The sequence below is a fragment of the Castor canadensis genome, chromosome 3, assembly GCF_047511655.1.
Source record: "Castor canadensis chromosome 3, mCasCan1.hap1v2, whole genome shotgun sequence".
Classification (NCBI taxonomy): Eukaryota; Metazoa; Chordata; class Mammalia; order Rodentia; family Castoridae; genus Castor; species Castor canadensis.
In genome coordinates this window covers 160,788,984-160,805,500 of record NC_133388.1, presented here as the reverse complement: position 1 = coordinate 160,805,500, position 16,517 = coordinate 160,788,984, and the positions used below count along the sequence as shown (strand labels likewise).

At 43.8% G+C, this 16,517-nt stretch overlaps 1 protein-coding gene across 4 annotated transcripts in view; it reads right to left on the bottom strand.

The window, feature by feature from the left end:
* The window catches only part of Vps13b (vacuolar protein sorting 13 homolog B), a 699,658-nt gene that overhangs the window by 10,352 nt on the left and 672,789 nt on the right, over positions 1 to 16,517 (bottom strand). For all 4 annotated transcript variants that reach the window (XM_074068910.1, XM_074068912.1, XM_074068909.1 and 1 more), the window contains exons 56-58: positions 12,183 to 12,988; positions 6,920 to 7,096; positions 4,731 to 4,901 (exon numbers count right to left, since the gene is read on the bottom strand). In XM_074068910.1, the coding sequence (XP_073925011.1) occupies positions 4,731 to 4,901; positions 6,920 to 7,096; positions 12,183 to 12,988 (1,154 nt within the window). The remainder of the gene's footprint in view (positions 1 to 4,730; positions 4,902 to 6,919; positions 7,097 to 12,182; positions 12,989 to 16,517) is intronic.

Genomic DNA, 16,517 nt, shown 5'->3' with positions numbered 1-16,517 from the left:
ATTTTCCATGGCTAGGGAAATCCCTTCACTCTGTCAGAGGTCAAGGGGCCAGTGATCTACTCTCCACTTACAATACCAGAGGTCGAAGCAGCTGTGTGTCGGGGAGTAGGGACATCAGAAGTGCAAATGGAGAGGCAGGAACTCTGAGTCTTCAAACCATTTCATAGCAGTTAGCTCAAAGTAGATAGCACTAACTCAAAGAATGTAGACTCTATCCTTTCATTACCTGATTTCTCTGAATGATCTCCATATTTAAGAGTACAAAAATTGGTAAATAACTACAAACACATCAATCAAATTATTGCCAGTGTTTCTCGAAGAAATGTCCTTTCTCATGTGTGGCTTTCATTACAACTATTAAAAGTGAGTTGGAAGCAGGTGGTTACCTCATTTAGAACCTTCTCCCACTTCCTTTCATGTGCCAGCCCTGACCCGTGCAAGGAACATGGAGCCTTGAGCAGTTGTGACATCCACACAGGGTGCTAACTTCTGTGTGCCTAAGTGCAAACAGGTATCACAGTGAAACTCCCCTTTGATCTTCTGATTTCTCCAGCCACTGGCCACACAAAGGCTCCGGTTACTGTGGCTTTGATAGATAAACTATTGGGGCGGCCAGAAATGTGGAAAGCCTGAGCTCCATGACAAGGTGTTAGATTCCACGAGTTGGAGAAGGAGCTAGGAAGTCACATACTCTCAACTCAGCCCTGGATCCTAAAAGCAGGGAAAGCTGCCTGTCTCACATATACCCTGACACCTCACCGGTTACCAGGTGCCACTGGGTTTGCTCTGTGCTAACAGCTGGAGAACAGAGAGGCTGAGAGCAGCTACCAGCCATTCCCAGGTCTCTGCAAGCTTGCCTGGAAGGAGGCAGTTCTCTTGAGGCCTTCAGGAGGCCTTCTTCCTAAGGATAATCCAGCTAAGTCCACACTGGTAAATTATTTACTGCCATATACTCAGACTGTGCTCAAAGGCTTTAATGGTGAAACTGATCCTAAGACCGTTGTCTGTGGGCAGCGGGCCCATGGGGTGGGCGGCCACATGGAAAGGACTGTGATGTGATGAAGTGAGGCGTGGAGGGCAGAGAATGCTGGGAGGGGCATTGGAGGACTCTAGGTGCTGGGCCGGGGCATGGGGAGCTGCTGTTTCTGCACCCTCAGCTTTAGGAGGAGAGGCCTTTCTTTGAGAAGCATGGGGCTATGCTATCCTTTCACCTCTTCTGTGACTTGCTCCTGGTATCTCGCAGGGATACTTGGTCACTGATCTATTTTGGTTCTGGTTTATCACATGGTATGATTTTGTTTCAGGCCCTTTTTTGTCACAAATAGAAGAGGCGCAAGCCTAAGCTGGGACACCACACTGCAACTTACCATTACAGATACAAGCGAGACCTAGAGTGCAACAGACATTACAACTTGGGGCCTTTTTTTTTGGACCAGAACAGATGAGCAAACAGAGAAGCAGATACTTAACTACAAGCCTGATTGCTGAGGGTACCCTGTGGTGTCAGAGTCCTCCCTCACTTACTTGAGGCAAAGGCCTGATTCACCTGCTAGAAGCAGGAATTCTGAAAGGCTCCCAAGAGCGCCCAAGAGTGTGGCCTGTCGAGATCCAGCATCACTGCATCAGTTCAGCAGAGGAATCAGGTCTGGGTGGGACCTGGAGCAGAATTGTGACATGGAGCTAGCTGCCCAGCCTTTCCTAGCCCAAGCTCCAGGACAGAGAAGTGAGTTGTGGGTATGTGGGGAAGCAGATTTGGTACATGTAGGCAAGGCCCAATGACAATTTTGCAGGCCAAAGCTTCCCCAAAAGCCCCTGCCTTTGGAAAACTGTTGTGGAGTTCATCCAAAAGCCCCGGTAGCCTCTCTTTGTTGGCAGATACTCTTCCTTGCTGATCTGGGGCCGTTGAAGACTTCCTTTGATTTTTATGTGCCTCACAGCACTCCACAGTTGTTTCCATGAGGGTGAAACATGAAAACTCATGAAGGCTCTTGAAAATGAGATACATTCGGGGGAAATATGTTTTTCCTGCCCTGGAACTTTCAACTGTTAAGTCTCCCCACACCCTGATTGTTTCCAGGCTAGGAACCCCAGGGGCAGATCTTTGCACCAGAAAGGCCCAGGTTCTTGTCCTGCTGGAAGTTTGGTCTGAGCAGTCACTTAACTCCATCCATGCCTAGGGTTGTGAAGAGCACACATGTGAAAGTGCTCTCTCAACCCTAAAATGTTCAAGTGTATTTTTACTAATTGGGTCATTAAAGTTTCTGTTTTATAAGGGAAGAAACTGCACAACTAGAAATTCAATTTCCCAACCAGGGATTTCAAACTATTATATAATAATAGCTCTAATTCAATTAGGCACTTAATTGCATGTGGCAATTTTAAGCACAATTTATGAGGACGAATGAAATGATGACAAACCTATACTTTTTAAAGCAAGGAGACCTGATTGCTCCTGCTCCTCCTCTTTTCTTCCTGCCATTCAGCTGGCAGTTCTGAGGCCAGGCATTGTGAGTTAATCCAGAGATTCTGTGAGACACAGATGGGCTCTTAAAACCCTGGAGGAAAGAAAGCTGCTTTGGCCAAGCTGGAGACACCCACTATGAACTCTGAGGAGTCCAGAAATACCTGTGCTACTCAGGGTGTGTGCTAGGCTAGGACTGGGGGGGTCTGGGTAGGTCAGTGTCAGCAGGTATACCCGTAGACACCAAGAGAGCACTTATGTTACCCTAGAACTCACAGGTTTCTGGAAATTACCTGACTCAGGAATACCATGTTAGCCCACTGCCATTTCCACAGACAGCATGGAGAAGATACAAGACACAATGACCAAAGCAAAGACCAGGGCTTTATGACTTCCTACCCTGTACATGGAAGCTGTGCCCAAAGAGTGACTTCCCCAGAACAGATTCATGGCCCTTCATGTGGCTGATCTCTGCCAGCAAGTACACTTTTAGACTGTAAAAGTTCCAGGGGGGAAGAGAGCAGACTGTTAGGACCTGAAAGAAGTCAGGATCAGGGTAGAGCCAGCCATGCATCAGCTAGCTCAGATCTCCTCTTTGATTACCTGGAAGTTCCAGGAAGCACTTGGATGGGGGAAAGGGGCTTTCATACCCAGTGTTAAAGGCACAAATTCTTACCATAAAAATGTCCTGAAGTCCTAAAATGGTTATCCGATACCTCCAAGATAAACTCATTGTCACTTCCTCTGGTTATAGCAACTTAATCTATTGGATTTAACTAAAACAAGAATAATCTTACACTTGCTCAAATGCCTCTCTTTGCTGGAACACACTTTGAAACCAGTTAATCCTTACAGGTTGTGTGCTGCCAGAATGTAACACTGACATGTGCTGTCTGCCCGTATGGACTCTATGCCTGGCCCCCCACCTGCCCATTGCTATTTCTAATAATGGTATTACCAGCTCCAATTTACAAAACATAAACCCATGACCAGAGAAGTTAAGAACTTGCCTTGGGTCACAAAGAAAGGACTTTGATACTCTATCCTCGGGACTGCAATCCTGAGGAACGTGGTCTACCTGCTGTACCACACTACCTTTCCCATCACTACTGGATAGCTCAGTCAAGCAGGGATGGCTCCTTTACCTAGCACATTCACTGCAGGTCACTAGCTTCCTGTGTTCCACACATTATCAAGTGACAGTGCCCCACACCCCTGGCTGTTATTGCTTAAATAATTTCTAGTAATTTAACCTGCACTTGTAACATTTTACTGCTTCCTCCCACAGCCTCAGCTGGCTGTGCTGCGGGGCTGGGGCCGAGGAGTTATAAGGAGAACGAGGAGCTGTGAGGAGAACTGAAGGGGAAAGAGGATGAAGCCTTTCAGGCTCCGCTTTTCTACCCTGTGCTCTGCACTGTTTTGGTCACTTTGATCTCTGCTAGGCGTACACTCCCTCAGATGCACAGAAGGCAGGGTGCCAAGCAGTACAACCTTAAATTCCTTTGTAAGCAAACAAACAAAATTCCCTTGAAGATCCTGCACTGCACACGTTTAGCTCTGAAGCTTCCCTTTTATAGATTTTTCCAAAGAAACTTATATTCAAACATTTGTAATACTTTGAAATAACCATAGCAATCTTCACCTCTAACTATACCATCTGGCTGCTCCACAAACAGTAATTGCTCTGAGTAAGGCTGATTTAAAATAAATAAATAGAAGGAGAAGCCAGCTCTTCACCAAAGTTTACATGGCATGTGCACGCTGCTCAAACAAAAGCAAGCATCTGCAGTGTGTGTGGTAGTGGGAAGCAAGTGCTTCAGAGGGTTGCCTGTTATTCACTTCAAAAAACAAACAGCATGTATATCGCTATGCTTGTGTGGACACCACTTTGCTCAGGGGGTGTCCTATGCAATTATCCTTTGCTTTGGAGAACTATGCAGAGGACAAAGTTACCTCTCCTGCTAGGGGCAAAGGAAGGCCAAGCATAGGCGTTGTTTGGGCCACCTTTCTTACCTGGCAGGTCCTGGGATGACCTTGTCATGGCCCCACAATGGAACTAGGAAATGGGGTCTTGTCCCAGAGTTCTACAGATGCACTGTAGGCACCAGGGGACATGCCATATCCTCTCTGAGCCACAGCTTTGCCTACAGAAGGGAGGTGAACGTCATAGCCACTCCCCAGGGAGAAGGCAAAACTGCCAGTCCTGGGAGAGCCTGACCGCAGCCTGCAGACTGGAGCACAGATGAAGGAAATTCCTGCAGCTCCTTACCAAGCAAGCTGATGCCCAGCCGAGACAGGCCCTGTCGCAGCCCCTCACCGAGGCTTTCAGGGAGCTGGCGCCGCCACTCCTCCTGGCGGTTGTAGTGCTCCTCATCCAGTGAGAGCCGGTCCATGTTCCGAGCTAGGCTGGTGGCCAAGTTGGTGATGGATGTGAGGGTACCTAAGGGCACAAGAGATGGTGTTGGCCTCTGTGACACAGGCAAGGTGGCCCCAGAGTAGTGGTCCTGGAGGTCTGGGTGGGGAGAGTGGGGAGAAAGGGCAGTGGCAACTCTTGTGTTCCTCCTGGATGTGCTCCATGGGTAGTGCTCCTGGGCAATTTGAAGCAAGAGCTTTAAGAAAACTTCCACGAGTGTGATGACATGCTTCAAGATTGTTAAGTAACAATCTCTGTGGCAAAGAGAGGGCTAGAGTGTCACATCCTTCCTATCATTTCATTGTCAAGACTTAGTTAAATAGTTTTGAAGTCCTCAATGAGGCCCAGTTTTGAAGGTTAAAATTTGCCTGCTCTGATTTTAAAGGTTAAGGTTATGTTGTTGAATTTTAGACAGACTGTAAAGAAATGTTTCCACTTTAGGAATAACATTTATCTCCTCCTTTATGACTTTATTATTTTTATTTTTAGTTTTTGAGACAGAGTCTTGCTGAGTAGCCTGAATTCATGACCCTCCTGCCTCAATGTCCTGAGTGACAGGCATGCACCACTACACCCATATATGACTTAAGTCTTAATAAAAGGAGACACTAAGTTTTATCATATGGCACTCTGAAGAAATAATTATTGTGCAAGATAGAACACATGCAATTTTGGTATTCATGCCATTAACTGAAAAAGTGAGGACAGCAAAGAGAGTGAAGCTATGATTCTGCCTGGTTTTCCTAAGAAGGCTGACTTCAGTCACTTGTTCAAAGGAGTCCGCACACATTTCAACAAGCAACCCTGGAAGGCATGGATGGGCATGTCCTGAAGCCAACAAGCCAGTTCATTTACTATTGAACATCTTAGTTTGGAGAAGAAGTGGCAGATGTTTTTGCGGCAGCATCTTTACCAGTCATCTGAAAACACACACACACACACACACCCTAACAAACCAAACAGATTTTGCTAAGAGGGAAGAATAAGTATAAAAATATTCAGTGAGTTAAGATGCTAAAATTACCACTTAAGTTCAATTTAGCACGTGTTTGTTGTCGTATTTTAAAATAAAAACAACAGAACCACAGATACTCTAGTGTCAGGAATGAGAAACCTGCCAAGGGATTCATGTGAGAGCAGCCGAGCTCACAAGCTGCTCAGGATCTGGGGCCAGGGGAGAGTCCTTTTCATTGTCCATGGAATGTTTTATTGCTCTTGCTGTTCTCTTGCCAGCCCCACCCATACCCCCCCCCCGCCATGGAGCATGGATTTTCATATTTCAAGCTCAGGTCTTCTTTTGAGGATTTCTAGAGACTTCCCCAACCTGCCCACTCATAATGGAGTTTCAGGACTGTCTACAGTAAAATGCCTTTTATGGGGAAGAAGGCCTTTGCCCTGTTTTCCCTGCCTCCTACTGAGAAGAAAAAGGGACTCAGATGGCCCTTGTTAGTTCCTCAGTCACTGCCAATCTGACCAAAATATCAGGCAAACACCCTCGGATGATATGAAAACATTCTCTTTCATGTAGGAAGCAGTTTGGCCTCTGTGCCTGGTGACTTATCTGGACCACAAGATGGCACTGTTTACGTAGCATGCTAGAGAAAAGTTGGCTGTTTCACCTCCAAATCAGCTTCTATGTCAAAATGTATCCACATCGTTAAGAAAGTTACAACTGTATCTACATTAAAAAAATATGATGAGGCAACACTGTTGGATTTCTGATGTTTAGCAGAAATCCTGAACACCTTTAATATTTCTGTTTATCATATGAAATAACAGTTGGGCCAATCCTTATCTTCCCAATAGGAAGTTTAAAATACTAAAGTTTCTGAAATAGTTTCACATACTACAGGCAAGTAGTGATCTGTTTAAAACATAAGGAATTACATATAAGGTTTGTTACAAGTTCAACATTTCACTGCGAGCTATCAGGGCAAACAAAGCTGGAGGCAATGTGAACACATTTAAAACTTTAACACTGTTTCTTAGAAATGAGGAGTAAGACGAGGACGGAGCGAAGTTAGGGCATTACCACAAGGAACTACCTTTGGAAATGTGCTTCACAAACGATGTGGTCCCTCTGGAAACTCCGCTCACGAAGGCCCCGGGGCCTCGGGTCAGTCCCTCATATGGAAGCCTGAAGAAGTCGGAGATTCCATTTCCTATGCTTCTCACCAAGCTTGCTGGGCTGCCAAGAATTTCCAGAGACCCCACCACCCAGCCTGCAATGCACCAAAGGAAAAGGGTTACTGAAACCTTGAGTACAGTACTTTCAACATCTGTAAAAAAATGGCCCGTTTTTCCCTGCAAGTCATTTCTCACAGAATTGAGAATATAATAAGCTTTGTTGGAGCAAAATATGGGAAATAACTCATTCACTGTGAATTCATAAATGGCGAACTTTCATACTTTATAAATCATAGTGATCCTGTGCCAGCTTCACAAATGGCTTTAATATGACTTCCTTGCTTGAGCTTCCTGCACTCCTGCAAAGGGATCTGTGTGTAGGGGATGTACTCCCACCTGCCCAGGGAGGACTCTTGGGGCTGCAGGTGCTCCCAGGCAGGGGCATCGTTCTAAACCTGCATGGCAGCCAGGCAGCAGGAGAAAGAGACACCCAGTGCTAAATGGGGTGTTGCAAAGAGGATGCAAACTTCTGACAAGGATGGAGGGGTTAGTTTTTAATCTCTCCCAATCCTACCAAGTTGAGCGCTTCCCTTTGGAGCAGAGTTAGAGCCAGACAAATGTCTCCCCTTCAGCCCTAGGTTGGGTTGTGTAAACATCACTTGACAGGGACATGCTGATTAGGTTAGTGAGAGGGGAGTGTTCCCTGAGGATGTCCCAGGAGGGTAGCTTTGGATCTGGTTTCCTACTTGTACTGGGATTTGCCAGGAGCCAGCTTACTCAGTGGCCTGATCTCTGTCTACTGTCTTGTAGAAATGAGGCTGTGCTGTGGTCCACAGTGGCTGTCCTTCTACATCTGCCCAGGGAGGAGGAAAAGGGGAGGTGCTGGGCTCAGAGGACTGTAGGGCAGGCAAAGGTCAAGGTCAAGGAGAGGAGGAATCTGAAAAGGCTGCTTTCTCTGGGAATCCACAGACCTCCCCAGCCCAGTGTTAAGGGCCCTTTAGTGGGAAGGCTGTGGGGACAAGACCTGAATGGGAGCCATATCTCCCTCAGCAGCATGCCTTTGGAGGCCAGCCCTGTGACAGAGAGCCTCAGATAAGTCATATATGTATGATAGGAAGGTGAGTATGCAAGAGGCAGGCCAGGGTCCTGAAGGGTCCCAGTCCTGGCACAGGCAGAGAGGGACTTTCATAAATTTTGGAGCCCTGCCTCTTTCCTGGATCATTAGGATGGTAACATTAGAATTTAGGTCAGAGGACAGAATAATTCCCAGAAGATGAAGAATACAAATGGGAAAACGTGTGGGGTGGGACATTACTCATTTAGTTTTCCCGGCACTTGTGTGAGAGAAGCTCCTCATCTCATTGCAAATCCTACCAAGCTCACTGACGACTCAGCTGCTGTTGGGGTCAGGGCTGCACTTTTCACAGGAGGTACAGGCCAATCCAACATGCTGTTGCTTATGTGCTAGCAGTCTCATGGTCAGGTAGAAAAAGGAGGACATCAAGGCTCAAAGAGCACTTCAAGTACCCATAATCTTCCACTGATGAGACACAGGGGCTGGGTTTTGAACTCAGCTTAATCTGATTCCAAAGCCTTACTGCCTCCATAAGCACAGGCTGCAAGGAGTAGGCAGGGTGCTGTAGAAGGGCCCTCTCTGGAAGTAAAGAAACAGCAGAGTCTACAGATGGTCTATAGACATCCTAATTTCCCTCCTCTCTAAAGACTCTTCCAAAGAAAAGTACCTCCTGTCTAGCAGAGACCTCCCTGCCACAGGCCGGTTCAAGTCAGTATAGAGCACACAGGTGAAGGTTCCAGTCTCCTCACTCAGCTCTCACACAGCTACTGGGGTCTTTTTTGCTCTTCCCAACCACATGAAGGGTGGGGCTGGATCTCCTGGTTAAAACCACAGAAGTCTGAAGCCACTGCTTGACAGGAGGGCTTCACCTCAGTAGCATCTGAGCTGGCCAGAAAAGGACAGAAAGTATCCAAGGATACGCCTTTTTAAATGATTTTCCCCTCCAAAAGCAAATACAGTCGACTCTCACCATCCATGGGGATTAGTTCCAGGACTCCTACAGATACCAAAATCTAATGATGCTCAAGTGTCTGATATGAGTAGTGTAATACTTTTTATAAAATGGTGCAGTATTTGCATGTAACTTATCCATAATCTCCCTTATGCTTTTTTTTTTTTTTTGAGGTACCTGAGTTTGAACTCAGGACCTTGTATTTACTAGGTAGGTGCTGTACATCTTGAGTCATGACACCAGACTCTTGGTTTTAGTTTTCTTCAAATAGGATGTCATTTTTATGTCTGGGCTAGCCTGGACTACTATCTTCTCTTCCCATTTATGCTTTCTATATAATTGGGGTGATAGGTGTGTACCACCACACCCAGCTTTTTATTGGTTGAGATGGGGAGGATCTAGCAAATATTTTTCCTTCAGGAAATATCAAACCATAGTCCTCCCAGTCTCTGCCTCCTGAGTAGCTAGGATTTCAGGTGTGAGCCACCATGGCCAGCTTTCCTTACATTTAAGTCATATCTAGATTACCTGTAATACCTACTACAATGTAAATGCTGTGTCAAAGTTGTTATACTCTACTTCTCAGGGAATAAGAAGAAAAGTCTAATGTTCAGAATAAATGCAATTATTTTTTGAAATATTTCCAATGTGCAATTGGTTGAATCTGCAGATGCAGAACCCATGCATAGAGGACCAGCTGCATATCTTTTGCTTAATTATTTGGAAATTTTGTTGATAAAGGGAGTCTATCTGGCTTTGTGTCAAATGGAGACTTGGAGGTAGACAGGGACTTCAGGATATTCTTAAGCCCACATTCTTTCCTTCAAATAGGGTTACTCATGTCTAGTTACTATTTTATTTATTTTTAAAATCTTTTTAAATGACTCTACAAACTTCCCTAGAAATTAGGTCAGGGTGTTTTTGACCATCAGAGCCAGGAAACTTCTCGGGTCCAAAGAGTGAATGTTGACCCAAATGAGATGTGAAAGCAACTTGCTCACTTCCAGGCCGGTGCTCTTCTTTCTTCTACAAGAATGCTAGTCCACTCCTTTTAAGAATTCTCTACCTGGTGGCTCATGCCTATAATCCTAGCTACTTGGAAGGCTGAGATTGGGAGGATTGTGGTTAGAAGCCAGCCTGGGCAAATAGTTCACAAGACCCTATCTTCAAAATAACCAGAGCAAAATAGACTGGAGGCGCAGCTCAAGTGGTAGAGCGCCTGCTTTGTAAGCAGAAAGCCTTGAATTCAAACCCTAGTGCTACCAAAAAAAGAAAAACAAAAACAAAAACAAAACTTCTCTTCCTGGGGTTTGGCAGCCTCCAGTTATCCTTCCATTTCCCACTCTTCAAGCACTGCTTTTTTCAGATTAATCTTCAGACTGACCAGAAACTTGGAGTGACAGGCTCTAAAAACTTGCCCTTTGTACTAGAATTTCTTCTCTGGGTATAGAATGAGATTGGGATAGTAAGAAAATTTTTAGGTAAATTACAGAAAATTCCAAACAGAATGTTCTTGTGAAATCTCATTAAAAACACAAAACAAAGCAAAATACAACACAACAGAGAGATCACTTTAGCACACAGGCTGCAGCAACCATGGGGACTTGGGCCACAGGTGGAGTTGCTCCTTCTGCTCATTTCCGGGAGGGGTACTTCCTGCATCTTGGCCTTATGCAGTGACTACATGAAGCCTTATTTCTTCCCTGCCTCAGATCAGAGCTCAGTAACCTACAGTCTGCTTTTCATATTAAAAGCAAAACTGCCTGAGAGAGTAAGGTTCTAGTATGGTTTGTAAATATACTCATCTCTTAAATTTGAAACACTGTTTAATTTTAAATGAATTCTTAGCAAGAGGGAGTATTTTCTTCATTGTGCGAGCTATCAAAACAGGTCTGGTAGGGCCTTTCCCTCATCTTGTCATTTTCTTCTACAAAAGTGTCTGGACAGCCCTGTTAGGCCTATGAATTTCATTATGGAGAAAATGTAATCTTACCAATATGGCATGGTCACTGGCATCTTACCAATGATAACAGGGGTCATTTATTGCTACAATCTATATCTTCTATGGCAATACCTTCACCAAGCACAAGGTCACCTAACGAGGTTAGGACAGAGGTTCCCTCCTTTGCCACTTTCAGAAAGTTCAGACTTGTGTGTTCTTTACTTAAGTGGGCTGCTGACAAAGTCAAGTCTGGAAGCTGCTCTCTGCTTCAAATCTTAGGACCTTGAGGAGACTGATATCAAACTTAAACTACTTTAGAATGAACTTGGCTCAGAAACATGTGCTTTGGTTCTATTATGGTAAAGTAGTTTGAGATCATGTGGTCCAACACTCAATGTTCAGTGCACAGTACTCCCCATACAAGACTTTCTACACATACCAAACACTCCTTGCAGACTTTTCCAGCCAGACTGAAAACAAGAGCCTCCCCTCTCCCAATGAGCCCCTGAGAAACAGGAGCCTTGGCATGCAGGAGGCCATCTGCCTGGCACCAGAGGGCAGTAAGGGTGAGCAAGGACCATTTTTCTCTGGGCTCGGGTCTGTGAAGAGGCTGAGACACTAACAGCCTTCTCTGTGTGCTCTGTCTGAACAGCTGGTGCTGTGCTGGAGAGGTAGAAGGCTATTTGTGCACCTCAGGAGCACAGGAGCCCTCTGAATTTCTCACCTACAGCTATTTACAGCAGCAATGAACACTAACCACCTAAAACTGGATTTTCTTTAGGCCCAGGAGCTGAGGCCCTGGGCTCTTTTTCTGGCTACGCTAGTGTGTTGAGAAAGGGTCTTGTGCTACAAGATGCTAAAAAACTGTTTTCTAAATTGAATTAAATTCTAAGTTAACTATTACAGCTATTGTTACTTGAGTATTTATTAATTGCCAAGGTGGGTACTTGATATGCTTTCATCTGACCATTTCAAACATCTTAAAACCCACGGTATAGATGAGCAAGTGGCAACTCAGGGAGATTTAATAACTTGCCCAAAGCCTTACACAGCCAGAGTCTAGTTTTAGATCCATTCTTGTTTAATTGCAATGCCTACATGTGTTACCTCTAACTGCTTCCTTATGTTTTGAAATAGGTAAGGCCATACACCAATGCATGTCATTTTTACCTAGGCTCTAGCTTGTCACAGATGCTCTGTTTGTATCCTTACCTGCTCTAAAAAGAGCCCCAGCAGCATAGTGCATGGCCAGGGCATGCACGAGCTGCCTTGCTGTGGTGAAGATGGGTCCTCTTTCGAACACGGAGAAGGAGAGAGGAGTGTGGTCAGAAGCTATGTACAGCTTGAGGGAAGCATGGATGCTGACGAGCAGGCTCACTGGCTGTATGACCAGCTTTCGTAACTTCACTGGGTTTACCAAGGCCCTGGCGTGCTGTCTCACCTGCATGGGCAGCACCTGTCTATCCCCAAAGAGCTGCGCAGAGGGACGAGCCAGCCTGCTGTAAGGAAGGTAAGTGTTGAATAAAGTTTTGATGTAGTAAACAAATGTGTCCTCCACGTATAACCGGGCAGGTTTCAGCTCAAATCTGAACTCGTTGACATTGAGCAAGAAGCTCTTGCCCTCAGTTACAGTGGCACAAAGCTTGATGAAGCAATTCTCCTTGTATTCTTCCAAATCTCTGCTGGATATAAGGAGATTCTGCATTTTAGAACACTGAGTAGGTTCTGTTTTCTCTCCCTGGCAGACCAAGACAGCAAAGTGGAAATTGGACTTGTTATAAAGCTGGTTGTCCAGCTGCAGGTCCCCACAATAGACCTCAACACAGTAAAGCTGGAAGAAAGTGGCAGTGGGCTCTTCTCCAGGGAGGGCACCAGCCACAGGGGCCACATGGAGAAACACATTGTCCAGCGTGAGCCTCAGAAGTTCAGACGATGCTCTGTGGTGAGTGAGGTCATTGGACACCGTCAGGCTCAACTGTGTGATGAACATTTTAACAGTAATCATCTTCTCCAGAGTTCTAGAAGAGAAAGGAAAAAGAACATTAGTCTCCCCCCACACCATTTTCTTTCTTTCTTCTTCTTTTTTAATGATAGTGCCTTATTAAACACCTCCTGATAGGACATCACATTCTCATAAGAGATAGATAAGAACTCAATTTTCAGTACATTGTGTCTGGACAAAGCCAGCTACATGCAAACAGTATTGGGAAATGTTCCCAAGGGGACTATTACAAATCCTTGTTATGTTTCTGTATGTATTTCCCTTATCAACACCAGATTTTTATTCCAGTTTTTTTGCACTAATTCTCTGTCATGATGACCACAAAATAGAAAGATAAATAAAATTACTAGGACTCCTTAAGTTGAAAAATGAAGCCAGTAGAAGAAAGCTCAGCATGAACCACAGCCCCCATCAACACACTCCTCCTTAGTGAGCACCCAAAGTGAACTGCAGGACTCTCTGCTCAAGGCCATCATTGCAGTGATGCACCTGTCCCACTTCACTGGTCTCTTCATTACCAGCAACTTATAAACATGCCATTATTTCTCCTCTCTTAGAAAACCCCTCTTGTAACTCTCCTTCTTTCTCATGCCAGCACTCGGTTCTCTGATTCCCTTTATATAAAAACTCCAAAGCATCTGTTGCCCGCACTGTTTCTGTAAGCTTGTTGTAAGCAGACTTGTGCACCTTCCCCCTCCCCCCAATAATCTGATTGTCAAGGTTGCCAGTGACTTCCATTTGGCTAAAGCAAATGATGGACTTTCAGTTTTGTGCTTACTCAAGTTACTAATGACATATGACAGTGTTGGGAGCTCCACCCACCCAGACACATTTTTTTTACTTGTCTTCTCTCAGACCTTTTGCCTCTCTGATCACACAACTTTAGCCATCTATGTGTACCCTTCCTTCTCTTCCAGATCTCTTAAATTGTTGGTAACTGTGGCTAAAACCATGGCTCAGCCCACGATCCTCAGGGAGTGTCTTGTGACTTGAAGCATCACCTATATGTGGATGCTTAGAACTTCCCTAAGTCCAGTCTTATGTATCTAACTGCTGTCCAATAGTTTTAGGTATCTAAATGACATCTCAGCTCACCATGTCTGTAATCTTTGGGGTTTTTTTTGGTGATACTGGGGATTGAACTCAGGACTATATGCCTGCTAGGCAGGAACTCTGCCACTTGAGCCACTCTGCTAGCCCTGTAATCTAACTCTTGTTCTTATACCCTAAACCTACACACAGCCTTTCCCATTTCAGTTAATGGAAACCATACCCTACGAACTAATTAGACCCAAAATTTTGGAATCATCTAGTTTCAACCTTTATCCAATGTACCAGGGAAATCCCACTGGCATTTCTTAAAAAGTATACTCCAAACTTCCCACCCACTTCTACAGATACTGGTGGTCTTAGCCACCAGTGCCTCTAATGTGAATAACTATAATAATCTCTGAACTATAAGAGTTTCCTGCCAGCTACCACCCTATTTCTCTAGACGTACTTCAACAAAGCAGCCAAAACTTCTCTGTTCAAAATGTTAAAATGACTTCCTCATTTCACTTAGAATTAAAACTAAATTTTTATGATGGCCTATGAGGCCCTAAATTGTGTGTCCCTCCTCCAGCCCTGATCTCTCTGGTCTCATGCACTACTCACATTCATCTCCACACTGGCCTTTGGCCTGTCTTCCTCTATGCCAGGCACACTGCTACAGGCACAGGCATGGCTATGCCCCTGGTCTGGAAAGCACCACCCTCAGAGGATCACACTACTAACCACCTTGCTCCTTTTGAATTGAATTCTAATGCAGCTTCTTTGATAAGGCTCTCTATACCGACTTCTTTAAAAGTCTACTCTCCTGTCCCTAGACCCTGTCACTACTGGCCCCTCATACTGGGCTCTTTTCATTCCTGTAGAATGCTGACCTATTGTACCATAAATTTCCCTTTATTATGTTTATTTTCCCCCATCTCATGTCTATGAGAATGTAATCTCACGGGTAAGAGTTTCAGCCTTTTCACTTGTTGATGTATCCCTGCCACCAGAACAACACATGGCATCCAGGAAGTGCTTGAAAACTATTTGTTGCATAAATGGATCAATAAAATGCAAGTCAAGGAAGTGCCAGTAGATATTGGTACTGTTCTTATTTCTACCTCCACATGTATGCTTGTGGGTATTATCATTTAACACTTATGCCCTAGGTTTCTGAAACTGTTGTGTAGGCTTGAAATTTATATAATTTGAAATTTACTCTCCAATTTTGTCATACTCTTAATTTTTTACACTTTGGGGCAAAGAAAACATTCCATCCAATGTTGTTTGAAATAGTGGGGTCAAAACTCATGAGTTCTAGCCATACATAAGAAGTAAGGAAATTTTTTTTAAAAGGCCTAAACAAATGTAAGAAAGTTAGCATTGTTAATTTAAACTGTAATTAAACTTTGATTATAAAATGCTAGTATAAAAATTAAAATACAAGAATTATTAAACTTACAACCCCATATCTATTAACAATTTTGATTGCTTCTTTTTCTTTCAGTCTTTTTTTTCAATACTGGGGTTTGAACTCAGGGCCTTGTGCTTGCTACGCAGGTGCTCTACACCTGAGCTATGCCCCTAGCCTTTTTTCCTTTAGTTATTTTTCGCATAGTGTCTCATGCTTTTGCCCGTCTAGCTTCAGGCTGCAATCCTCTAACCTCTGTCTCCCATGTAGCTAGGATTACAGGTGTGAACTACTGCGTCTAGCTCTTTCTTTCATTCTTTTTTCAGTCCTTTAAAATATGTATTTCTGTGTCTATATGTACAGATGACACATAACTATGACATTTATGTAGTCAATGTTATATTCTGCTTGCTTTGCTTTAGATTGTATCATATGCATCTTTCTATTCCATTAAAATTCTACAACACCTATTTTATGTAATGCACCATTTGTGAAGCATTTATATATCTTCTATTTTCCTACTGATGGGTATTTGTACTTTGAATACCTTGCCACTATAATTATCAATCTTATAAACATCTCTCTGTGTATATCCTTGCCCATGTCTTTATTTTCTTAACTCTTAAAACTCTTAAAAAGTGGAATTTCTAGGCCAATGGGATTTTAAAGCGCCTTGCTAAAGTGCATTCGAGAAAATGGCACCTATTTACCCTTCTCTCAGGACTATATATGGTGGACTATCTTTGTTAATTTGATAAATAATATCTTATTTATGTTTTCATTTTCATTTTTTTGATTACTTATATTTCCTCTAACCTAGAATTTCCTATTCATGTCTTTTGCCCTTATTTTTGTTTTTGGAAGGAGAGGGTGTCTTTATATTATTTCTATTGAATTATCTAAACCTGATAGCAGTACTCAGGTAAAAGGGGGAAAATGTTGCTGTAAGAAATAAAGCCCTAATTGCTTAGTCTGATTACTTGTGAAGTTGTCATGTGTATATAGAAATGTTAACTTGCACATCATGTTAACAATAATGGCTAATTCTAAGATGAATGTATTATTTTTGTAAGTCAGTTTGTTGAATTTATCACAGAAG